At 37.5% G+C, this 26,301-nt stretch overlaps 2 protein-coding genes across 6 annotated transcripts in view; one reads left to right on the plus strand and one right to left on the minus strand.

The window, feature by feature from the left end:
* Window positions 1-543: 543 nt before the first annotated feature.
* LOC139121553 (matrilin-2-like) lies at window positions 544-15,204 on the plus strand. Of its 2 annotated transcripts, XM_070686553.1 has the most exons (12): window positions 544-673; window positions 1,335-1,474; window positions 4,129-4,263; window positions 6,904-7,022; window positions 7,568-7,696; window positions 7,858-7,980; window positions 8,441-8,560; window positions 8,727-8,852; window positions 9,626-9,751; window positions 10,060-10,185; window positions 11,251-11,701; window positions 14,046-15,204. In XM_070686553.1, the coding sequence occupies exons 2-12, from the start codon at window positions 1,392-1,394 to the stop codon at window positions 14,266-14,268; spliced, it is 1,761 nt and encodes a 586-aa protein (XP_070542654.1). In that variant the 5' UTR covers window positions 544-673; window positions 1,335-1,391; the 3' UTR covers window positions 14,269-15,204. The 2 variants fall into 2 exon arrangements, with proteins under 2 accessions (XP_070542654.1, XP_070542655.1); XM_070686554.1 differs by lacking the exon at window positions 9,626-9,751.
* Window positions 15,205-21,639: 6,435 nt separating this feature from the next.
* Window positions 21,640-26,301, minus strand: part of LOC139121554 (glycine receptor subunit alphaZ1-like) — a 74,190-nt gene continuing 69,528 nt past the window's right edge. For 2 of the 4 annotated variants that reach the window (XR_011549316.1, XR_011549315.1), the window contains 3 exons: window positions 25,337-25,444; window positions 23,321-24,712; window positions 21,640-23,118 (listed from right to left, as the gene is read on the minus strand). Coding sequence is in view for 2 of the 4 variants with exons in the window: in XM_070686556.1 (XP_070542657.1) it covers window positions 24,437-24,712; window positions 25,337-25,444 (384 nt within the window). In the remaining 2 variants the exon portion in view is untranslated. Of the gene's footprint in view, window positions 24,713-25,336; window positions 25,445-26,301 lie in introns of all 4 variants that reach the window. The other 2 variants (XM_070686556.1, XM_070686557.1) reach the window with 1 other exon arrangement.

Below are 26,301 nucleotides of genomic sequence, written 5' to 3' on the forward strand. Positions count from 1 at the left end.
TCGTCATAGGTTGACAGTGAGCAACAATTGAAATAAGTAAATGTATTATCAGATAGATATAAACCATCTTTTACACATGGAATTGTCTCTCTTGATCTCTCCCCGGATCTCTCTTGCGTATTCGCGTTAAACTTTTCATATCGCTCTAGGTGTAACAGTGTAATATTATCAAAAACCCGAGAAATTCTCGTGAGTCATTCTGTTCACAAACAATCCAAAATGTTTTACCAAGTGGTTAAAACACACTAAAGATTGTCCAAAAATTCTACCTTTTGAGGTTTACATTGACGTGGTCTTTGGGCTTTATGGCAATATAATCTGGATTAGCCACGCTTAATAGTTCAACGGGGTAGAGGGGAGTGGGCATAAACTGAATGTCTGTCCAAGGAAGCGGCTACTGCAAAGCAGAGAAATAAGAGTATGCATGTAAACACGGTCCGTGATGCAAAGGCAAAGGACAGTCGAGAGAACAATGATGGCTTCAATGCCATCGGTTACGTCACATGAAGCCTACGGGCATTTAGTTTTGACCCCCCTTAAGTTAATGGTTTGATCCACTTTCGAATAGGTATGCTGAGTATTTTAAATCAAGAACGCAGTTTATACCTGCGAGAAAGTGAACGGTCCACATTCTGGGCTGACATTGTGAACAAGGAACCGGAACTGCCGACGTGTGAGTATATTTTGCTATCCTTTTTATTATAAACCTAACTTGATCTTTCTCATCGGCTGAAGATTTAATGAACGCTGTGATCGTACTGGGACTAATGAATCTTTTAGTGATCAAGAATCTATACAAGACTAATAAAGAGTTGCGATTTTTCTAAGTCTGACATCTAGCCTTGAGTTTTGAATAGCTGGCAACAGCTGAAGACCAGAAAGTACTTGGCTAATCGGCACGAAATACGCTTGGTACGCTTACGTAGCATTGTCTCACAGGGCCTGTAATTGCGTGACATAGAAGTTGAAACAAAGCGCCGAATTCGCTGAGCAAATAGAGATGATCTACTGTTGTAAACTTTCAATGTCTATTTGTCTCTTCACGCTTTGTAAATGAAACAGCCGACCACCGAACAGATTTTCGTCACAGCTACTCGTGTATTTTACAAGCAGATTTCAGCCATTGTTGAAGATGGCTCAGTAAATGATTTTACCATATACATGTACACTGGTGTCTATGATCTAACACTGCTGAAGAGTTACTGAGAGATGCTGACGATCGCAAAGAGAATAACTGCACACAGCAAGAACACATAATAGGGGTGTCACGAGCACCTTTATGATCACATATAACGGAATCGGCGATAATCCTGTGGGTTTCCTTCCCATTTCAGAATGTGACGTCATTTGGTATATAGCTTCGTTTTTCTGAAGTTCTGCTGTACTAAAGTATGTCTACATTATCTGTAACGGGTGTGGTTACATGCCTTTTGGGCGTTCTAGTCATTGCTGCAGTCGCTGAACCCGAACCGGGGTAGGTAGTCACGAGATTTTTTCTGATTTCGTTTCTGTGTCTAAACAGTCGTATTGCTTTCTGTGTGATTACTGCCTGGTTGATAGTAGCGAGACTTTTAATAATATTTTTCTTCATGACCTGAGGACAAAAACGGTGAAATTTAGAGACAAAATTAAGCTTATTAGTTTGTATCTGGGTTTCTGAAACAATGGCCCTCGAGTTTTTATATCATTAGTCATGCCTCGATTGTTTCCGCTGTGAATAGCGCGTTACGGGCGATGAAAAGCGGCATGAGTTATGTAAGTCAGGGTTTCTCTACTGTTTGTGGTTTTTTTGCTATTCATGGCATTCCTACACTTAGTATACTTTAATCAGGGACAACTTTCACGATGATCTGCTGCGCTTTAGCTGTTGCTCCTGGAGATTTCTTTTCAGTAGTTCTGTCCTCTCTGTAAAGTATACATTTCTTGTTCCGGGCAAAAACTCCCGAAATGCCCCGCGTTCAACCTGTTGATGCAGCCTTCGTACGTAATATCCAATGTTATTGATAGAAGTCTGGTCCACACTAGAATGATTTGCCAGCAATAACAACAATAGAATTGTACACACCGTTGTACACAGCGTATTTCGTTGGCATTCCGGAACAAAAATAATGAGAATATGGTCAAAAGTTAGAGCTAAAGAACAATACATAGATCTTGGATTTGTATGGAATATTTTTTCAATTCCTGCTGTCAGAACAGGTGTTTCAGGATGTTAAACTGTCAGTTACTATATCATATTGACACTTATAACATTGCGTGATTCAAGTCCATGATTATAGAACGACTCGGAAGGTTAGATGTGTTTTTAGAACTTTGTCAGATAGTTACCTTTATGACGTAGACAGAAGTACAACGGCAAGCGAGTCACTGTATTACATAATCAAAAAAAAATCTGACAATTTCAGTTCCTTGTTTGGAAGGAACCGTGATGTGTTTATGAGAGTGGACGGAACGTCCTTTGTACAGTCAGCATCGTTTTTTTATGTTCCCATCTTTTTCATGGATTTCACCACAATTTGATATTGAGGTCACAGAGCAACAGCAGACAAAGCTAATAAACTAGATTCTGTCTCCTTTTAGAATAGCTATCTTACGAAACTCTGCTCATTCGTGAAATACTAAGTTTTATTCTCAAATCGTCTGTATCCGAATATCCGAAACATCCAACATAACTACACACCCAGTGCACACACACACACACACACACCACACATATATATATATATATATATATATATATATATATATATATATTATATATATATATATATGTGTGTGTGTGTGTGTGTGTGTGTGTGTGTGTATGTGTGTGTGTATGTACATATATACATATATACATATATATGTTTGTGTTTATGTATATATACACGCACACATATATATACATATATATATATAGAGAGAGAGAGAGAGAGAGAGAGAGAGAGAGAGAGAGAGAGAGAGAGAGAGAGAGAGAGAGAGAGAGAGAGAGAGAGACTTTCAACCAAATTGCTTGCAGACTATTAGTGCAAACGGGGTTTTTTCTCAGAGCAACGCATAACCTGTCAGAGAGAGAGAGAGAGAGAGAGAGAGAGAGAGAGAGAGAGAGAGAGAGAGAGAGAGTGTGTGTGTGTGTATGTTTTTGTATTCACATTTACCACATAACTTTTCTTACTGAAGCAACGAACTTTGACAATTGTCTATAATATATTGACACACACAATATATTTACAAATTTTTTACATGTAAGTCACTTTGCATTTTAACTGCTGGCTGGAAAATTTGAATGGACGTGATGACGTGGTTATGTATCTGATTAAACACATGAATTTTAGTGTTTTCAGAGGTATGCATGTAAATAAAGCTGCCGGTATTTCCGCATATCGACTGTTTCCGCCAAGCAATCGTTACATTATTTCTCGGCAATTCTTACTATTTGTTCGAGAATGGGTCAAACTTGAAGAAGAGCAGGACATTGATTAAACCGAACCGAGAAATTTTCTGATTATTTTTCAAGGCTAACTTCGAAAGTTTCATGGCGCTGTTGCGTAACCAAATATCTTCCCATTCAGACTTGCGACAGAGCAGAATGACTATATACAAAGCGCTCTGCTTTTTGAAAGATATGTTTAATTCAGGGTCAGGCAGTCTTTTCCTGGTGCTTAGTTGCATATGCTGTTGCACATGTGATTGCGGGACTGTGGCTGTAGCGAATTGATATGACGACGCGTCCAGAATAAGGACTATGCGCCTCGAAAGTGAAAGACTTTTGCTCAAACTTCCTAAACGAAACTTTCAATCATTCTCTCACCAAATCTACAATAAAAACATGGGGTCACCGTACAAAGTAAATTACCCATATTTTGCGATATTTGAAATTCAAAATGGCTGCCATCCCAGTGTTAACTTTGTGGGCGAAAAATTAAATTGTAAATTTTCGAAAAACTAAGACGGTGAAAGGTTTTCTTTCTCCAAGAGCTTAAAATGAGCCCCCACAAGTGGGTAGATCAGAAAAAATTGTAGAAAATTGAGAACCCGAATATCTGTCCCCGAGGTGCGTTCTACCGAATTGATTCTTTGTAAAAATAAAACGGGTTGATGTATGAGAGTAGATGCTATACATATAAAGATGTTTCTCTTTCTTCCCAGAGAAAATGTTTGTTCTCGGATCATAACGTACATAAGTCACCAAGATAAAACGGTGTCCACCACGAGACAGGAAAGTTATCGGGAGCAGTGTGGTGCTGGTTCTGTCTCTCCTGAAAGTCTGTGTACAAGATACAGGTGAGTCAACTATCGGTCCATCCTCTCCTTCCAAATGTGATGTCATGCTTGAACAATTAACGAAAGTCTCTGTGAAATTCCAAAAGAAGACTAAAAAAGTTTTCTGCCGATAGACTAAAGTTTTACAATGAAATGAAGTCACCCTACCCACCTTTATAATTAATGACAACCATATACAGACACGTATGCGTAGTTTAAAACATGTCATCTTGACGTCTTTAATAAAATCCAGCATTGTCTTTTGACTTCAGAGCTCGACAGCAAAGAGGTTTTCCTTTTCTGTCTGATCGAAGACAGTGAGTCGTTTTTAAATACATTTTCCTTGCTGTAAAATGTTAAAGCGAGCGTCCCTTTGGACACATTTTATGTTACATACAATGATATCAACTGTATCGGAGAGCATAATTTACGTTTGTGTTTTTGCGTACCCCAAACAGACCAGAGTTGTTCAGATGTAGTTTCAATCATAAACAGAAGTGATTAAATGAATAGGGTCGTTGGAACTGCGCCTGTGCAACTTTCTTGTTCAAAAACAATGTATTTCATGTAAGGTATCTAGATGCATCATTAAAATATAGCTTTACCATTAAATTTTACGATGTACATTATGAAAAAACATTCTTTAAGTTTAATCAATCACAACAACACAATTGGAACTAATTTGGGAAAATTGGATGAGAGTAATTATTAGGAAAATGTAACGAAATCGAACTTTTTACAGCTGAAATTTTACAAAATGATAGAATAGTGTAAAATTTGAAATATTGTTCTCATCGGACAAAACAACGAAAACACAACGATTATTGCATACCTCTTTCATCGGATTCATTTTTATGAAAATAAGTTCATTTTTGTGTAAATGTACTGAAGAAACGAGACAAAATGCTTAAAATTTCTCTAATGGACGAATTTGAGTCAGGGCACTTTTGAAATGCCCCTGACTTTTTCATGAATTTAAGGCTTCATAAACATAAAACTGAGTCAGGGCACATTTTAAAAGACCCTGACTGACTTAACTGTAAATCAATCGAAAAGCTTCATTTTGGTCGAGGAAAAATGACAAACTGACATTATTACTAGTGTTTCAGTAATGAAGAAACTACAGACAAACTCTCATATTTTCATTCAAATGTGAAAATTGTTCATATGTTTTGAACAATATTGCATTATATACTATCATGCACTGATTCTTACTCATAACATTTCAACAGCATCGTAAATTGTGTATAAAATTTTAAAGATGGTAAGCAAATATGGTGTAAAATTAGAGAAATTTCTAAAATTCTTGAGAAATTCTGCCAATCCAATTATCCCAATTTAGTTCCAATCAATTACAACGTACCTTGGATCAAAAGAAGTAATGATAGTTGACTAACTGTGCACAACTTTCAAAGAAGAACAAAGACTAGAATCACATAAACAATCAATGTCAATAACCACTAATGCGAGAACCAGGGATTGAGAACTGCCCCTTTCAATATTCGGTTTTCAAAATCTTGGGTTGATGCACTAGTCTTACTGATTATGATTACTTAACTTGAGGCAATCAGTTCTTACCAAAGTGTAGATGGCTCTAACGTTAAATATTTTACTGGCGTTGTGTAGAATGTTTGTGTTGAATGGCAGGAGTGCCTGACAAATGAGATAGAGTCATTATGTGTCCAACCGAGAGATTTCAGGACAGTTTTGCTTTTTGATATCCACGAATAAAACACAAGTTAACTCTGTACAGATAATTTGGAAGAGAGAAATGAATGTATTTTTCATCGGTTTAAGTATTGACGAAGACCATGACAATCTTCATAATCCCGTCCAAATGATTAGTTTCAAAGATGTCAAATGCATCATAGATGTAAAATCACTGACGTAATTCAAACTGTGTTGATAACAGTCGTGTCTCGTATTCTATGAATTTTGAGGAATTGAAAGATCTGGTTTGCTCGTTTTTGTTTTCAGTTCCCTTCATTCGCGGTTTTGTTGATTTTTTTGTGGTTAATGTCTTATTTACATCTGTTCATTGTATATTGGCTTGTTTTCAAGTTTACTTTTTCAGAAATCGCAACACTGTAAAATGCTCGAGTGAACTGTGTGCATTGTAGATGATATTGATGATTACGATATTGTTGTTCTTGTTTTTTGTTGTCGTTAAAATTATATTATGCGTTTTAGTTGCCCACTGTATTCGTTAAAATTTGTCAAAAGTTTGTGTTTTGTAGAGTTTGTTGACAAGCAAGATTAATATCTCGCACTTAATTTGCGAGATTTTGTTCTCTCGCAATCAACCAGCGAGAACTGTGATTTCTCGCTCTGCATCTGCGAGAAACTGAATTCTCCGTCGCAATCAATCTGCTAACTAATTTCTTGCTGGTTGATTACGAGAATTCAATTTCTCGTAGATGGAGAGCAAGAAAACACAGTTCTCGACGGATGATTGCGAGAAAACAAAATTCTCGCACACTTCTTGCTAAAAAAGCAAGCAAATTTCTCGCAAATTTCTGTACTAGTGACGATACCGTCCAGAACAGTTGATACGCTGTTTCTTTTCAGGCGACAATATTCGACTTTACCCACAAACCAGGTGGAAATCCATTGATATTTCCAACTTGACTTTGACTCTTTCACGTTCCATCATTCTTGCAGAATAGGGTATCAGCAGGTGATTCGCCGTGTGTCACGTATATATTACCGAACGCAATACTATTGCTGTGAAGGTTATGAAGAGCGCCTCCACAACAATAGCGTCCAATGTTTTCCAATCGGTAAGTGATATTGATCCTTTACCACTTTTGGCCACGGGCATTCAATCTAGTAAACCCACTGCTGTCACACTGTTCTCGTGCAAATAAGTAAACTACCTCACTGTCATCCATATGTGAACTAGTAAATCTAACATTTATGAATGTACTTCATAGGTATACCAAAATGCGTTGTGTTTAATAATTTAAATATGAAGAAAAGTGATGGGTTTACTACTTTTGATATCAACAAAAGTGCGGTGGTTTACTACTCTGTATGTGAATAAGTCGTGCATCACAATTACTCGCGTAGAGACGCACACAACAACAATTCTGTGGAAATTTCTCCTTTGTATCTACGGTCATAGTTTTAAATTTTAAGCACGCTTAGCAAATAGTTAGAAAAAACCTTAGCGGGTAGAGTTGTTATCGTCTTTCCAAACTGCCTTTCACTGGGACAAAAAAGGCATAACAAAAAATATGATTTATGTGTTTGTAAATTTATGAAATCTTTCAACTTATTTCCCTTTGAAATCATTGTCAAGTGATGAGAAATATTTCTCTTTCAGAAAAGGAAGATATAAACTGTCAAGTCAACAACGGTGGATGTGACCACATGTGCTCTGAAGTCGACGGCAGAGGGCAGTGTTTATGTGTCCCTGGATTTAGCCTCGCCTGGGATTTCAAGTCGTGTATCGGTAATAAAAGCTGTGCTACTATATGATCCGTGCATATGACATCGTCCAGAGTTTTGAAATCTCCCCGCAATCATACATTTGCTTTTGATAAACTCGGCTCCCCTCAATCTCTACAATTCTCTAGACTGATTCTTTCGTTTTATTTGAAAACTCACGTACAGATATCAACGAATGCCAGACCTCGGTTCATGACTGCGATCATACATGCATCAACACCATTGGTAGCTACGTTTGTTCCTGTAGAACAGGATATCTCGCAAATGAAGACTCAACATCATGTACAGGTAAATCAAAAAAATTAAAAACAAACATTGATATTCCTTAACTTTGTACATTTTCCGATTTTCTTTCCGAATTTCTTTCTCACCTTTGTAATCACCCAACGCCGTACAAGCACCAACCGTCATCAAGTACAGTTGTACGATCTAGTATTACCTTTACCATTCGTCTCAATCGTTGTCTTCAGGCTCCGCTTTCACTGTTCCTATGACATCCCTTACATTCCCATTACTTCTTTATCGACTCCTACTCTTTATCGGCGAGGGTCACCACCACCGTCATCCTCCTCCACGCCTCCCCCTCTTCCCCCTCCTCCTCTTCCGTCGTCATCGTCGTCGTCATCATCATCATCATCATCATCATCATGTGACCGTACATGTAACCGTTTTGTAAATTTTACTGCTTTTTTGTGAAACCCTGCCCTTCTACCGTCATGTTTAAATTGTGTCAATACTTTTATTTCAGATCGTAATGAATGTGGTGACAACAATGGTGGATGTGATCAAATTTGTACAAATCTAAACGGAACTCACCAATGTTCATGTCGAGAAGGCTATGTCCAGGGAGGAAACGGCAATTGTCAAGGTATGGGTCACGTGATGCCGTAACGATTACAAGTACACCATAATGGAAGAGCGGGTGACTCTGAATTGTTTGATGTTTTGTATGAAACCATGAAATCATTAAAACATTACCGAGAACTTTTACGTTCATAAGTCGTAGAGTCAAACACTTCCAAATTTCTCCACAGATGTCGATGAGTGTGTGACTCAAAATAACGGTGGTTGCCATCACAACTGTTCAAATACCGTCGGTAGTTTCCAATGTTCGTGTTCAGAGGGATATCACCTTGGAAACGATAACAAAACTTGTGAAGGTGAGATACTCTTTACCTATGTATGTTATATATAATATATATATATATATATATATATATATATTATATATATATATATATATATATATATATATATATATATATATAAAGTTACTTCGTCTTGACTTGGATGTATTTCTTGCGAACGACATTTCGCTCCATAGTAAAAGCTTCTTCAGGTGCTTCTTTCCAACGTTTTTTCGTTTGTTCATCCGTTGCATAACCCATTGGGATCTCCTGTCCTACAATATTGTTTTTCGACTATATATATATATATAGAGAGAGAGAGAGAGAGAGAGAGAGAGAGAGAGAGAGAGAGAGAGAGAGAGAATGGAATAGCTGTAGAATCTTATCCCATTACGCTGAAGGGATAATCCGACCAAACTTTGACCAAACTTCCACTATCCGTTGATTATTACTCAGGCTGAAATTAATCACAACAATGTTGATATTGAAGTTTAAAAAAGCAATAAGACACCAAATGCAAACTTGACGATCAGTTAAATAAATAACAATCATATTTTACACCCGATTGTCGATTGCTTGAACAACTCATTATACGTCGTTCTCTTTCCAACGACGAGTAGATTTTCTTGAAAATTTGTCTTTCAGACTCTGTAAAATTGTACTGTGCATCGGCTTGAATTTCGTTAATACATTGCATTGTAAGTCAGCCAAATTTATGGATGCTAATACAACGAACTGTTGTTCTTTTTATCGAGCGAAGTTTGTAGAATTCGATTCACACATCATTCCCGATTTTATTTTTGCAGATATTAACGAATGCGACACTGGAAATAATGGTGGTTGTCAACACAACTGTAATAATCTCTTTGGAAGCTTCCGATGTACGTGTTCAGAGGGTTTTAATCTTGGAATTGATGGCAAAACTTGTGAAGGTGAGATATTATCTGAAGATTTATTCCAGTTATATGAATATGCAGAGTTTTTCTAATGCTCAAAAACTCCACAGGAAACCAAACGGCTTTGATAAAACCTGTACGATGGAGGGTATTGGGAGGGTTTGCAAGATTGAATTTTAATAGATTAAATAAGGCTTTAATAAAGTTAAAGTTTGAGCAAAAGTTTAAGTCTTTCAATTTCAAGTTGCATAATAACTTAATTGTATCTATATACCGAGCTTATTCTTGAATTTAAAAGTAACGACATTATTTAGTTTTCAAAGCTTTCCTGATTATTTTTCCAGATGTCAACGAATGCCTCGCTGAAAATAATGGCGGTTGTCAGCACAACTGTAGTAATGTTATTGGAGGCTTCCGGTGTTCGTGTTCAGAGGGTTTTAATCTTGGAAACGATGGCAAAACTTGTGAAGGTGAGATATTACGTAGCGGGTCAATTGTCAAGTTTTCATGAAGAGATTATTTAACTAGGATATGTGGTCGTTGGCAATTAAAATAGTGTGGCATTTTAAATGGTAACGCTTACTTTATAGCTCCGCTGTCAGCGACGCGAAGCTTATCAAATAGGCTGATTTTCCGTCGTCGTCTGTCGTCATCGTCGTCCGTAAACAATTGCCTTCTTCTCTGAAACTACAAGTCCGATTGCTTTGGAATTTGATATGCAGTTCACTTGGGTGACCTAACTTAGGTTTGTGCAAAATCGTGGTGAAATTTGCATATTTGTATTTGTTGGGCATTTATTTGCTGGTGAAAAAATATTGTCTAAAACCGCAAGTCCGATTGCTTTGAAATGTGATATGCAGTTTACTTAGGGGTGACGTCAGTTAGATTTATTCAAATCATGGTGAAATTTGCATATATGTATTTTCAAGGCAAGGAATTTCTCAAAAACTGCTCAAGTTATAGCTTTGATATTTAGTATGCAGGTTCCAAGGTGTTATTAAGGATGATATTTTGAAATTCTGATGAAATTTGCAATTTTGTTTTTTTAGGGGCAAGTTTTGCAATTTTTTCCAAAAATTTTGGTTGACATGTTCTTAAAGATTCTTAAAGATGATCTTAATGTGGTATATTCAAATTGTGATGAAATCTTCAACATCGTATTTTGCAGCTACTTTTGCAATTTTTTGTCGGGCCACTGAAATGAGCTATCAAAGATTTCCATCTTTTTCATCAACATGTGTCGCAAATAATTATTCATTACATAACACAGCGAGTCTATATCGCCCGCTAGGTCACTTGTTAAAAGAACATGTTACATATCAATGAACACGATCACTAATGTGTTATCTCATTCAATTCTTTTGACTGAAGACTTTTAAGTAATACGCCTACATTTACCCTGTAAATTATTCAACTGTTCATCAATGCGAATGCCGGGTCTTCGATGTTTGTTTTACTCTGCGCATGCCCGGACCATGTTTTTTATAGAAACATATAGCAACAGTTGATTGCTTATTTGTTTCATTTGTGTGCAGAAGTTAAACTCACTGCATCTACAGAGGGCATCCTACCTACAACATCTGCAGATGGCGTCCTACCCACAGCATCTGCAGAGGGCACCCTATCCACGGCATCTGAAGAGGGCATCCTACACACAACATCTGCAGAGGGCATACTACCCACAACATCTGCAGAGGGCATCCTACCCACAACATCTGCAAAGGGCATCCTACCCACCACAATATCTGTAGAGGGCATCCTACCCAGAACATCTGCAGAGGGCGCCCTACTAACAGCATCCGAAGAGAGCGCCCCACCCACAGCATCTTCTACTCGAGGCATCCTTCCACACCCTGAAGTAGACGTTCCTGATGGAGTGACGTCATCCAGCAAGATATCTCTTGTATCATTTCTCTTGATTGGCTGTGCGGTCCTACTTGCCTTCATATTTTTCATCATGATTTTTATGATATTTTGTGGAAAAAGGTCAGTTACATGTATTTCAGTAATGTTCAAGTTCTTTCAAACCCTCTTGTGATTAATTGCTAATTACATTTACAACGTTGTTGCTTTTCAGCAAATTAAGGGAGTGTTCAGAATTTATTTCCAGGGGGCCTGGAGGATTTCATAGTGCCAGCCATTTTACCCAAGAAAAAATAGGGGGGTAGACAAAAATACCACAATTTTAGGGGGGCTAAGGAAAAAAGACATCAATTAAGTATTTGCCAAGAAGTCCTGATCTATAAAATTTCGCATGGCTGTCAAAAACATCCGGTGAAAAATTTACAAATTTGCTAGCTCCTCCGTTGAAAAAAGGTTGATTTTCTAATACTTCTGTATGTGCATCCAAAAGATCGTTTGCATCAATACTATGGTGCCAGATTGTTGCAATATTGACCATAGCATCCTGTGTACACAAGAAATTTGTTGTAGTTCAAGAAGTGATCTCAGTGTGTATGGAGCAAGGAGAATTGTGGGTAGGCTCACACTTTGTGTAATGATACTAATAGTTTAGTATCCCATTGGTTCTGATTTGTATGATCAAGGATTTCTCAGTGACGGCTAGCAGGAAAGGCAAAAACAAATTAACATGTTTTGTTTCCTGTCATCTGAGAACATTCGCATCATGACTATTTTAAAGTTTGGAAAAAAATGTGAAAATGTGAAATATGCATGCTCTGTCAACTTTAAAAAAATGTACTGCTGACAAAATGTGAACTTTGACGTATCCAGGGTTATCTGCATTAATGAACATTGAATTGAGAGTGGAATTAGCAGAAATACAACATATACATTATGTGAATCCATGTTTTGGATAAGGTGTTCTGTTCAACAAAGGTTCTGAAATATTTCTCACGATAGTTGCTTTCAGTGACAGCCACGTCACTTTGTTTTATGGCAACCAAATTTGAAAGAAAGAGAAAAGAAAACACTAGTTGGGTTTCCCCAATTTTCACCTTGAGTCTGCAAGTTATTCAGCATCATCAGATGAAAATGTATGCTGGACTTGTGCATGTAACATCTCACTTTTCATAAATATCTAGAGACCTGCAAATCGTGTGCCATTAAACTTCAAAGATAGATATCACTTTGCCAATTATGTGCTCCTACAATTTCTAACTGAAGTATGTGTGCTTAGCTTGTCTTTGTGTGTATCATGTGTATCAGTGAGAAAATTTACGGTGTAGTCATGTTTATTTACACAAATTACACTGTATGTACAAGTATGTAATGCTAAAGACAACTTGGCAAAATTTACAACCAAAGTGTTTGATATACACCACTAAATAACAATATCCGGGACAAAGTAATCGTCAAAATAATCAAGAAAAGGACGATAAAATGGATCATTTAGAGTGGACATTATGTAAGAAATATTAACGTTTAATAATTAGCTTTTCTTCAGAAATTTACAATCTGATTTCTTCATTACTAGCTTTCCCAAAAGTGTGCCACTTGCAGTCCCTACAAAACATGCTTTTTATGGCCACTTAATTGTAACTCTGAAAAGTTTTGTTATAGCATTGATTAAATGACCACTGTATTGTTCCTGCAAAGTGTGATAAACTTGTCAGACTGTATATGTCTTAGTGCGTAAGCATGCACGTATATATAGGAAGGGGGACACGGAAAAAACCCTGGAAATACGAGGTAGGGGGGGGCCATAATTTACCAGGGGGCCATAGAAAAAAAACCCATTAAAATAGAAAATCCTCCAGCGGCCCCCCCCCCAAGTAAATTCTGAACAATCCCTAATTTTCTATTTATCTCGAACTGTAAATAATTCAGATTTCGTGCCCATACTCTCAACGTTTAATTGTAGAATGTTGGGTCACATCGCTATTTTTCTACCATGCGGTTGTATACAGCACAATCGTTTGACTGGCGCAGTTATTGAGATCTACTTCAACATTCTTCCTCTACACAGCTGACCTGTATATTTTCAGTATATTTCATGAGAACGCAATGTTATGACTTTATGTATTTACGCTGTATTGAACGACTGTGTGGTAAATTGAACCTTGCGTAGCGAACCATGGATATTTCAATTCACTGGCCTGCTTCGCGGTTTAAATCATCACCGATATTCTGTGCAATGTTATTAAGACGTATCATAGACGCTCTTTGGATGGTCTATGGACGTATACACTCGATTCGATCGATCAAATTCAACACATTTTAAGGATATAAAAGCTCTTGGCGATAATTCCATTTTACATTCTATTGTATGTCCGAGTATAAACAGTGACATTTTTGTTGTTCTCCCATGTTTTTCATCTTCCCGTGGCTTCTAAATGGACAATTAATTGTTTCCTTTCCTTATTTTCAGACCTTTTTACAAGAAAAGCAAAATGGAACGATATCTAGAAGCGTTGGCCAACAGTCGTCGCCAAATGAACGTGTATACCCTGTACACCGACACCTTGATAGAGCAGATAGAAAAAGACAACAAAGCCCTCGACGAAAGTTCCGGTCTGGAGCCATTAAACATGAGAGATTCCGTGTCTTCGTACGAAAGTCTAGACGATAAAATTAAGTTGACCACGCTCTGAGACTGAGCTCACCCTCTGGGAGTCGTTCTTGCCATAGACATGCATCTGTGACTGAAAGCAATCGTGTACCAATAACACTCAGATAAATATGTGTCTATGACTACTGGTGCGAAACTAATGCATGGCTTGTGTTGCATACAAACGAAGTATGTTCGAAATATTCAACAAAAACATAAATTCACAAATGGCATGCATAAAACTTTGCAATATCCTTGCAATTATTTGCATTTATAACACCCCAAACTATCTAATCGGGACAAGGAACGCAATAAGTATTTTTTATTCTATTAGAATCTTGATTTGTATAGAAATATGAAATATAAGGTCACGTGTATATCATGTTAAAGATCATAATCGCAATAATATTCGTGGTATGGCGCTGCAGAAGTGTCAAGGTTTGACGATAACGAGCAACGGAAGGTGAAAGGGAACGGTAGAAGAGGACGCCGAGGGGGACGCCGAAAGGCAATGGTCGGAGCAGGGTGAAACTTGTGTGGGAGACAGTGACTGAGAGACCGAGAAAAGTAACACGCACACACATATCTACGCTGATATTGAGCTTGAGATAACGCCCTGATCACGATGATGAATGAGAAGAGCATTATCATGCATATACTTTCGTCTTTACGTAAACATCACCATTTCATACTGAGGGCGCTTATCGACATAACATTTGTCTTTTGTGTCTTTATACAGTGCTCTTTTCAAATATATTATCAACTATGTTCTCATCTATCGTTGTCTCTAAATGACGCCTATTTAGCAATGTTAATAGTCCAGTGTTGACGTCTACCCAATACTGGGCCAGGACCAGCATGAAATCATTGGTCGAGGGACAATTCAATATCTAACAGCCATTTTAACAATGCGTCTATCAGAACTTCTACATTATTATGACAGAATATCTACCTAATACATCAAACCTTACGATACCTACGTTGTTGTTGTTGTTGTTGTTGTTGTTGTTGGGTTTTATATGAAGCTATCTATTGGCGACCTAGGCTGGGAAGGCACCCCGAGATATTATTTGTACATTCACACTGATCCATAAGGGACCGTGGACAATTAAAGGGAGGGGTCGTGGAAACTACGACTTTCTTGTTTACAAAAAATTTGTTTCATGCACTATATCTAGACGCATCACGGCAACATGGCTGCAACGTTTAGTAAATTTTACGATGTACATTATGACAAAGTTCCGTAATTGCCAAGTTCAAAATGATTTATTCCGCTTTATGCTATTTTTTCTCGTTCGCTCACACCTGCACTCCCAACAAGGTCATAATTCGTCCTTATCAATCAAAGTGAAATAGCCATAGATAATAAAGCATGCACGCCATCTTGCGACTTTATACTTCAATTTTTCCATCGTCGATTTCTGCTCCGGAGACAGCAGAATAAAGGCTGACGAGACAGATTTCAAGCAATGCGCGCATCAACCAGAAGCAACCCGTTTTCATAATTTTAGGCACATTCAAGGTATACTATTTTGAGGTTTATAAAGAGCTGCGATCTCGGTAACTTATCAATTAGGTAAAAAGAGAAATCTGAGAATATTGACAGCAAATATCATCTTTCCACACCATTCTTAGTCTTATTGATTAAAACGTCTGGGTATGGTGTCTGTTATATCGCTGTAAATTAAAAAACTGCTTTCAACGATAATTACTGCCTTTAAAGATTGAAAGATTTTCCCGGACTTGAAGACGACGAAGAGCCAGACAGCTTCTGCATTTGCATAGACGGACACGTAGACAATAAGGCAGCAAAACAGAAACCTTTTATCCCAAGGGTTTGCCGAAATAAAGAGCTCAGTTGCAACTATGCCGTTCTGAAACAAATCAAGATCTACACAATAGATATGGCATATACGAGACGTCGACAAGGGGATAATAGAATGTCTTAAAGTCCCTTTGACCGGCGATTCGCATCATTTGACAGGGTGACACTGTATGGATTTTATAATGAAATCCGCCGATTCTTTCAACAAGCTAACTGTTTTGCATACTTCATTCCATCATCATGTGAAACGCAACATTTTATTACGGGCTATGAATGGGACCCATGGGCAGAATTAATAGTCAGTTTGATATTTTCCGAGGGGGAATTTTGCAAACACAATGCGCTTACGATCTGATATCCATTCACAGCACTCGACGTGATCATGAGTGAACACCTTTCTCCTTGATCGGTCATTCGTTCAGTTCCTATTGTACGAAACTCATTTGCAATGATATTTGTCAAGCAGTGATCTCAAATAATTGATGACCCACTCGGACGAACTGTGCAGGAATTATTATGGGGACAATACCAGTACCGAAGATAACCTGCAGTATATATACAGTTCGCGGTATGAAGCAGAATGTAAAACTGAAGAAGAAGGAATATATATATATATATATATATATATATATATATATATATATATATATATATATATATATATATATATATATATATATATGGGAAGTTAGTGGGTTATGCGTACCTCATCCTGTAATTGGGCTAACGCGCGCCCGTTACTGAATAACGGGCTAACGCACGTTACTGATTAATATATATATATATATATATATATATATATATTATATATATATATATATATATATATATATATATATATATATATATATATATATATATATATATATATATATATATACAGTTTTATATATATATATATATATACAGTTCGCGGTACATGAAGTAGAATGTAAATCTGAAGAACTCTGGATGAACCTTTGAAATGGATCAGGTCCAACAAGTAGCCAGGAGCATTACTGGGCAACGCTTTATACGTGACAAGAAGGATCTGATACTGGATTCTGTTGTGTACCCGGAACAAGTATTGTAATAGTAATATGGTAATATGGTCTGCTTTCCTGGTGTGAGACACAATTCAGGCTGCAGAATTCTGTGCCTGTTGAAATGGAAAAATGGATGCTGATGATAAACCACAAAGAAATGAATTATACTAATCTAGTTTTGGTGTGATTAGGGCATTTGCCAACATCTGTCAGACTTCTTTGGTTGTTTTAGGTAGTGACGAATGTGACATACATGTATTTGGCGAAGATGGCTGTAAAATTATTAGCATATCGTGTGAACGTGCTGTCATAAAGTGTACATGTAGTTTTCATCAAATGCCAAGCTAATATTCCATGCAAAGTTGACAATTTCAACAAAATGTTCATGCAATCATTATACGTGAGGTGACCAATTGAACTGCTACCTTATTGCGAGAAGTTCGGTTTTACCCTCATTGAGCTGGAGTTTATTTTGTGTCATCCATGTTTTAACCTTGTGAACGGGTCTTTTCATCTTGTTCATAAGTTGTCAGATTTGGAGAGATAATGCCACTGGAGCGGATTGTCGTCAGTATACTGGTGAAAATTGATATTGCGATGTCAAATAAGCGGGGCAAAAGATTGGATGTATATGCAGAACAAGAGCGAAAACCATCGAAATTGGATGTTGGCGATTTCGATAACCTTAGACACAGTTCTATTAGAAATAGGTCTGTAGTAATGACTGGACGGTTCTTCTGTATTTGGTTGGCGTTAGTTGTGGGTCCATAGCTGGCTTTTACCCCTCCACCACAGCCCGTAAAAGGCAGGAATCCCGTCTGAAAACACCACAGCTATGGACCAACAGCTAGGTTGACGTGTGCTTGGGTACTCTCTTCACCAGTCCCTAGTCTACGCTTTTGTCTACAGTCTACAGTCAACTCAAGGCTAGGACTTCGTAAGAGTTGAAAAGATTGCTATATGAACAATGTTTAGAGCCACCATGCATCACCCAGTATCTCATAATGAGATGCTATATCTAATTGTATTTTTATCTATGGAATTTATTGTAATACTTTACTTCACTCTGGTGCTATTCAATATTACCAGTGTAAATGCATGTGTTGTTTTAACTTGACCCGGTACCCAAGATTTACCGACTTTTACTTTGCAAACTTCCCCCCTTTTAAGGGGAGACCCACATTCGCAGACACTTTTCTTTAACCTGATTTTTCACCATTAAAATGAATCTTTTACCCAACATGTAGTATATGTTTGGGAAAGTCGACAGTTGAAGATTATAAAAATTGTAAGAATATTTCAAAACCTGTTTGCGTGTGTTTGTTTTGCTCAAAAATGTGTGTTTTTGAGTTTTTTCACTTAAAAAAGTGTAAGTACGAGAGGGTGATGGCCATTGGTAAGCCGTTTACTGCAAACGATAGCAGGGTAAGGTGTGTAAAAAACCGTGTCTTGGATTTTTGATACTCCGCTTTGTTTTTGCACAATTAGCCTTGAAAGTGAGAAGTGGTGGATTCTGAATAAATAAACGGCTTTTGTCCACGTTTGTCACAATATCTTTTGTTTTCGGAACATTATCGGAATTCTGAGACACGGTTTTGTAGAAACAGTCACTAACTACAACCTGTGCAAAGATAAGGCTAATCCGTCAACGCGGCGCCAAGTTACACTCTCCAGAAGTTGCGATACATTGCCAAAAACGGAACGGAGTAAATCGCAGAAATGTGTATGCGACCCTTCGAGTCGCACAAAGTCAGCTAAAATTCCGGTTCGCTCACATTTTCGGTGGAAATTCCCAGCCATAATGAAGTACAGGACTTTTTACACAATTGTCTGAATTTGTGGTATGAATGAAATTATACATGACGTGAAAATTGGAAGAAAATGAACACTGAAATGGCCAGTTCGCGGCGTAAGCGTTAGGCTTTATTTACACAACTGTCATTCCGAGCTAAATCTGGGGATAATCTTCTTGCTAAATACAAACTAGCGTATTAACTGTGCACTGTAGTGTACCAGTTAAAATCTGATTATCAAGCCGCAAGCGAAGAAATGGCTGGCTGCATATATACTTCGTAAAATTATGTGAGTTTGCATGCCAAGTCCGATGACATTGTGTTTTCCTCTCTTTTGGTTGCACAATCGTCACCGCGTTTTCACCTTCCTGCCCGGAGAGAGACACGTGACAATGAATTTACAATGCGGTACATACCGACAAAGACGAATTCATTCAGACGCCGTGTTGCGTACGTTAGCTTCTACGTTCCGTACTGCATGTTGAAGTACGACCACAGTCCGCCTTGAACATGGCATGGAGCTAAAAACGGATAGCTACATGAACGCGGTTTCCGACCTCAGAAGCACCAGTGCCGGGCTAACTTTGTGTTGTGCCATGTTAGAACCCATCGTTACGCTAAACTAAATATAACACCTGACAATATCTGGTATCTAAAACGATTTCCTAATAGAAAGATAAAAAGTTGGCGAAAAACTGAAATAAATCGATTCTGACACGAAACTTGAACAATTCTAAAAGCGGCTTGTTTTGGCTTCGCGAGTGCCATGGAGGCGAGTACCTAAAACAGATGTGAATCTGTGACCACGCTGATATTAAACTGAATGCGTCATTCTAAAACCGCGACGGTCGAATTTTGTACAAGTAATGAAATGCGTGAACTTCAATCAAACAGTTGAATATCGCGTTGGCTGATGTGTGGAAACGAGCATTCGTCGTTCTCCGGTGGCGACTGTCCGTTGACTATAATAGCGACGATAGACAGGCCAGCAGCACGCTGTTTTTCAGCGTGATTGAGTTTATCCACAGGAAAAAGTAGTTGCTGATTCAAAAAAAGCACGTTCATGGTTGTTTGATTTTTTTCAAATTCATGGAAATTATTCTCTCGTGTTCAATTTTGTCTTCTTTAAATTTACCGCATAAGTTTATAATTACCTAATAACAATTCAATCGCAATGATTTTAAAGCTATACCGACATGAATTTGAGCTGTGAAATATCGCATACTTTTCAATCGAGATTGATTTCGACCCTGGACTTCGACTCACTTCATGAGCAGTCCGCCAATAAAAGTTCACTTCATCGAGACAAATTATATATGCTCTATGATTAGCTCCGGTACAGACTGAAAAACAAATGCTAGGTCAACATTGTGTTTACATTGTAAATCACGGCATCATTCTAAACTCTACGTGCATTACCCGCATCACGTTCCCTCTGTGTCCGCATAGAATTTACAAAACAATAAGCTCACGTTTCCAAACCGGGCAGAGCAGACACCGGCGCGATTTTCTCGTTATAAAATTTCGAACTATTGGCATATTTCTAATTTCTACTGAGAGGAATGTTGCTCGCCCAACTGTCGAAACAAAAAGACGTCGCAACCATTTTCACAAAAAAGATAGAAAACTTGTGGTGACGTACAGGAACGTAATCTTCATTGCATGCTTTACGTGTAAACCGTAATGTAGCGGTAACAATTTTGGTTGCCGGACTTCACTGGGCATTTGCAGACGTTAAAAAATCATCTGACATTTTTATCATCAGTCGCAATTAGTTCGGAGCGGGATTAATTTTGAATGTCGGCCTTCATAAGGTGCAGACAAACATGTCAACTGTTATCAGAAAAAGACGTAATTTTTGGATTTTCGGAGTAGCCTAGTTTGATTGGGGCGGCGTCAGTTTTGAATGTCAGACTATACTTTTCATTGAGTCCACGTCATTTGTTAGCGGACACAAATGTACGTTTTGGTTTTCGGCGGCGATTAATTTTGAATGCTGGGCTTTATTTAGCAAACACGTAAAGACAAAGACCTACTATTTGGATTTTCGGCCGTTATTTGTTTTGTACGGGAACAGTTTTATTAAATACGTGTTATAGGAAAACGAGGTAAAAATTACGTAAACTACAATGAGCAGCCTCTCTGTTGTGCGCAAGATGTATCACCAGTTTTTGTTCGAAGCTCAGTTTAGTGTTGAATGAGTAAGCGTTCTGCGTTACATTCCTCGCTTGCGACCATTTCCAATTTACACCTTTTCAACGCATCGGAAACTGGAGTTTTAAGCCTGACTGTAACTCTGACAATTTTAACTGTTCTCTCATTCCCGGCCATATGCTTGATATTTCGCTTTTGTGGACCATGCTTTTGCAATCGACGGCTACCTTCAGCATGTTTAGTAGCCACGACATACTTCCTGCCGGCAGCTGGGAAGAAGACTGACGCATGCGCACTCCTCCGGACGGAATTAACGTAATCTACTTACGCTCTTGAGATAGCCTTGACTAATCTGGAAACCGTTAAGACATAAGAAAAACACGGCACGCGAACTGGCCTACAATGTTCATTTTTGTTAAAATCTAACTCATTTCCGAGGATGTTATGGTTTCAAACTTATCGTCCACTCAAAGGCCATATTAGACAGATTCAAAATTTACCATAAAACAAAAAATGACCAAAATCACTCAAGGAAGGTGGGTCTACCCCTTAAACTGTTGCTATACTTCAGCTTCACTACCCCTTAATCAAGATAAGAAACAAATGACAGATGTAAATTATTGTTGATAATGTCGACACATGTGACGTATTTTATTAAGATTCTCAAAAACCAATCCATAAATTATCTCCAATGACACATTCACCGGTAATTCCCCCATATAGCAATAAATGTGGATTTTTAATGTCAGCGTGTGTTGTTCAGAAACCGTAAAAAATTTAAATGAAACTTCTATGACTTTGAGACACTTGTCTTCATATTTGTGTTCGATTGTCAGCTTTCCCCGCCCTCGGAAAACTGGTAAATTCGAAAACTTGTAACACGTGTAGTACTTTTCGCAGCAACGTATCATGTTTCCAAATGTGGAATCGTAAAATATGAAAAAAAAATATGACACAAACATGTCGTAAGATAAAAAATATTTGGAAATGTAATGAGTTGTAAATATTAGAAAGATATTGACATGTAAGAAGGAAAAAACAGCAACTGTACAGTTCATTGTATATAAATGTAATACAATAGGTTACACGTACTTTCTTCATGGTTAGATATCACCAGTTGTTATGAAGGTATGATTTATGGGAATAAATCTATCTTTTTAATTCTGATGTACTCAGTTATTGTTAATTAGGATAAAATATTGCGTTAAGGTCTTTAAAACAAAGAGTTACTGTTTAGGTTGTCAAGATGTTCACTCTCTCACTTACTGAATACAGTAGTTTGCATTGAACCATTGGCAATACGTGAACCTGACATACTGTTTACATGAGGAGTTACCAACATTGTCAGGTGTAACAATCGTCTAGCGTTATTATCAGTCGATCACAAGAAATCAACTCTGCGAAAGTTGAAACATTCTCTAGAAGAAAGGAGTCAGGCGTAGCCGAAACAATATCACCAGATCCGAACAAATAACGCTTGCACAAGGTGCGTTCTGAGCGGGATGTGTGTGGAAGTGTGGTATTGCTTTGACTTCTACGATGGCCGAGAGAGTTCTTAAAAATTCAAAATTCAAAATTCAAAATTCAATACTTGAAAACGAGGCTTGACAAGCGCCATCTTGGCTAGTTATGCTTTCTCATTCGATAGTTTTGATCTCGAGCAATTGTTTGAAATCGTAATATTGACTAAAAGAAGTATTTTACCAATTACGGGCAAGCAATAAAGTCACTGTCTTTTTGGTTATCATATCATCACAAAATAACCATGCCGCTGTAATAATTTGGTCGCAACCTTTAAACAGACCAGATCACAAACAAATGCTCGATATCGAAACTATGACATGAGAAAGGAATCTTTGATGAAGAACTAAAAGCATTAGCCTTCATATGACCAAGATAGCGCTTGCCAAGCCTTGTTTTCAGTAATGAATTGTGAATTTTGAAGAACTCTCTCCGCTATTATTGACTACTCGTAACACTTCGCTGAGTTGATTTCTCTTTAATTACAACTGACGGTGTTGGCAATGCAAACTGTTCAACACAAACCACTGTAACTGGATGATAGATACGTGATCGCTTTGAGTTGCATTTCTTCACTGAGTTAGGTTGCACATTTTGCATTCAATGCTTACATCATCTATTAATTGGATGATTGTAATTGGATGATAGATGAGTGATTGCTTTGAATTGCATTTCTTCACTGAGTTAGGTTGCACCACAGGTCCGTGGAGTTGCCGTGTAGTATACATAGAGAGAAGGGGCTTCTCTCTATGCATGTACACCGGCAACTCCGGACACCTGTAGGTTGCACTTTTTTACATTCAATGCTTACATCATCGATTAGCAATAACTTGCGATCCAAACTTCATAATTATCTTCAACACAAAGCAACTTCCATCTCTTTTCTTGCAGAACATTTAATGTATATCGTTCTTCTGTCATAGTCCAAATAATGGCCGCTGACACTTACACTGCATGAATGTTATTTGTTATTATATAATAGTGGTTTACGTAAATACAGAGACAGTTTCCTGAAGTTGACACACGGATCATTTTATGTTGTAACGATCTCGAATACTGGTTGTGCAAATTTCTTGCCTTTGAAATGTTTCAGCGCACAGTATACGAACTTGGACAAGTACTGTGTACCATTTGACAATGCTTTAACAATGTTTCTATGACAGAAAATCACGAGTGAAATTGTACGCCGTACTTTCTACAAAATAGGTTTTTTTTTCCGTTGATAGGGTATTAGTGGATGTTACATCAGGAAATCCCTTGAATCCGTGACATTGAAATGGCGCCAAAATGAATGGCGGTAAATCGATAGAATAGAACGTATGCGTGGCCCTGGAATATGCATACATGTAACAAGACGAACATGTAGGCTAGGAAGAAATCGTAAACGGATAACACTGAATAATTATCCTATCAGTCGTTATTACCTACATACAAGACATTTATCAGAATTATCATATTGTTGGCTTAGTTTATATGTATTGATTTTTACAGGCATATTGAGACTAGTTGTATATTATCAAAGAAGCACGGGTCGTATGCTTTAGTTAGATCACAGAGATCGATCACCTATCTTTGTTGCAAAAACTTGAGATGATAAAGAGCTAGAGAAAAAACCAACGAAGCAAAAATGCAAAAGAAATTTTACAGTTTCTGAGTCCATGATTGGCGTCATTCTTTACATTATATTTAAAATATTTATCATCGTGTACCCACGTTTTGGAAAGAAGCTTTCGAAATCTTACAAAAGTAAATTATATACATCGTGGGTTTTGAAAAACCCAAAAAACAACCCGAAGCAGTCGTTGAACATTGAAAATACAGGATAATACGTTCCTGGTTGTATGGCACATTGTGATATTTGTCGACAGATTATTAACAAACATCTGGAGTCATCTATGGTAGTTGAAGCGTGTCGTGGTGGTTCATTAGCACCGTTGGCCAGTACACGAAATTGAACCCTACGAAGCAAATTGGAAAGGCGTAGCGACAGAATCTGTCGATTTGAAGAGCGCGGGCAACTTCCTCGTTCTTTTTCGCCTGTCTTTCAATGTCGTACGAATCTGCCGACTCGTTGCCGCGTGCTCGCAGCCCATTTTCACAATTGTCTCTACTGTTCGTAGCTCCCAAGTCGATCAGCGCCATTCCTGCCGCAGCAGATGACAATACGTCCTACAACAGCAAAAGGATAAACAAAAATTAGCAAGTGAAACTGCTAAAAAAAACTTGAAAATCATGCCTACTTTATTGACTGAACACCTTAAGCTTGGCCGTTTACAGAAATACTTAGTCTTTATTTCATATTCAAATGTACCGACGAAATACCAAGACATTTCTATATTTACAAACGTTATCTTGACTATGATATCGTTGAATTAGTTTTCTTGACTTTACATGACAAGTTAACAACATTATTAACGTGAGACAAGAATGGCAATGTCAAAACAGATTCAGATTCAGATTCAGATTTATTTTAATACAAGGCCTCCAATGTCAAAACAATAAAATCAGCGAAGCTGAAAAAAAACGGCTGATTTCACTCGATGAAACGCTGCGTATTAAAATAATGTCATGATGTTTTAAAACATTCAGACTTATATGAACATGCTTATACATATAGAGTGTGTAAATTTAAGCAGAGGTCGGCTAATTACTGGAGAAAATATTTTTTTTAAAAGTTGGCTGTGCGTATAACACCTTCCTACAATTGTAAACAACGAGTGGGTATTGGTACATCCAATAAAAACGGTCACTAAAATACAAACAACAACAAACAAAAAATAAACAGTTAGTCACCTTGATCCTAGTTCTTCCAAACCTTTGAAGGCAATAGTTGACGCATGCGTATTCGAAGAGAGATGCCGTCACAAATATCAAACACAAGGCCATCCAGACATCTATGGCCTGTAATAGACAAAAGAATTACACTCCATATGTGTACTATGCGTGGTACTATATGGATGGTATTAAAGTGCAACTTAACGTCAAAGCAATTGTTTTTATTAATGACACTTAAAATATGACAGAAAACCAGGGCTGACTTTATTATTTTTGAACAAAAGAACGATCTTCAGTCAAAGGCTACAAAGTCAGTGAGGTTAAGCACAATTCTCCTTGTTTGCTAAAGCAAAGCTGTAAAGGCTTATTCATTTTTTTATTAATTTTCGAACCTTTTGAAATTTAGAATTTAATTTCAAGGCGATTTGTTTAAATATGTTCCAAAATTGTTGATTATATTTTAAATTCAAGAGTAAATTGAATAAGAAACCGAATTTGTAGGTGCTAAAATGGTACACTTTTTACGGTAAAGTTATCAGCAAATTAGATGGTTTCATCATGCCACCTGTAAGACATGAAAATTTCCTTTGTCATAAACATCCAAAAAAGCAATAACATTTCTTTCAACAACACATATGCAACTTATTCCGCTAGTTTCCTTGAAAATATTGTTCATGGTTGTCAAAAATATCTGCTGACAAAATTACGAAGTTGCTATCTCCTCCATATGGAAAAGAATTGATCTTCTCATTATTCAAAGTGGGAAAGCAGAAAATCATGATTATCAAAACAATTCATTCAACATTTTTAAATATAGATCAAGCTGGTCTCTATAGAAGAAATTTGCTTTAGTACGATGACTGATCTCAGTGTGTACAGATCAAGGAGAATTGTGGGTGACATCACTTACTATGGGCCAGAAACTTGAAGACGATTTATTCAGTTTATAGTCTGAGACAACCTTACACTGCCAAACCATATTC

This window comes from Ptychodera flava, chromosome 21 (genome assembly GCF_041260155.1).
Source record: "Ptychodera flava strain L36383 chromosome 21, AS_Pfla_20210202, whole genome shotgun sequence".
NCBI lineage: Eukaryota > Metazoa > Hemichordata > Enteropneusta > Ptychoderidae > Ptychodera > Ptychodera flava.

Excerpts from the sequence above, each read along its gene's own strand:
- LOC139121553 (XM_070686553.1), top strand. The coding sequence starts at position 1,392 with ATGTCTACATTATCTGTAACGGGTGTGGTTACATGCCTTTTGGGCGTT. Across the intron at positions 1,475-4,128 it reads GTCGCTGAACCCGAACCGGG|AGAAAATGTTTGTTCTCGGA; the intron begins GTAGGTAGTCAC and ends CTTTCTTCCCAG. Across the intron at positions 4,264-6,903 it reads AGTCTGTGTACAAGATACAG|AATAGGGTATCAGCAGGTGA; the intron begins GTGAGTCAACTA and ends TCATTCTTGCAG.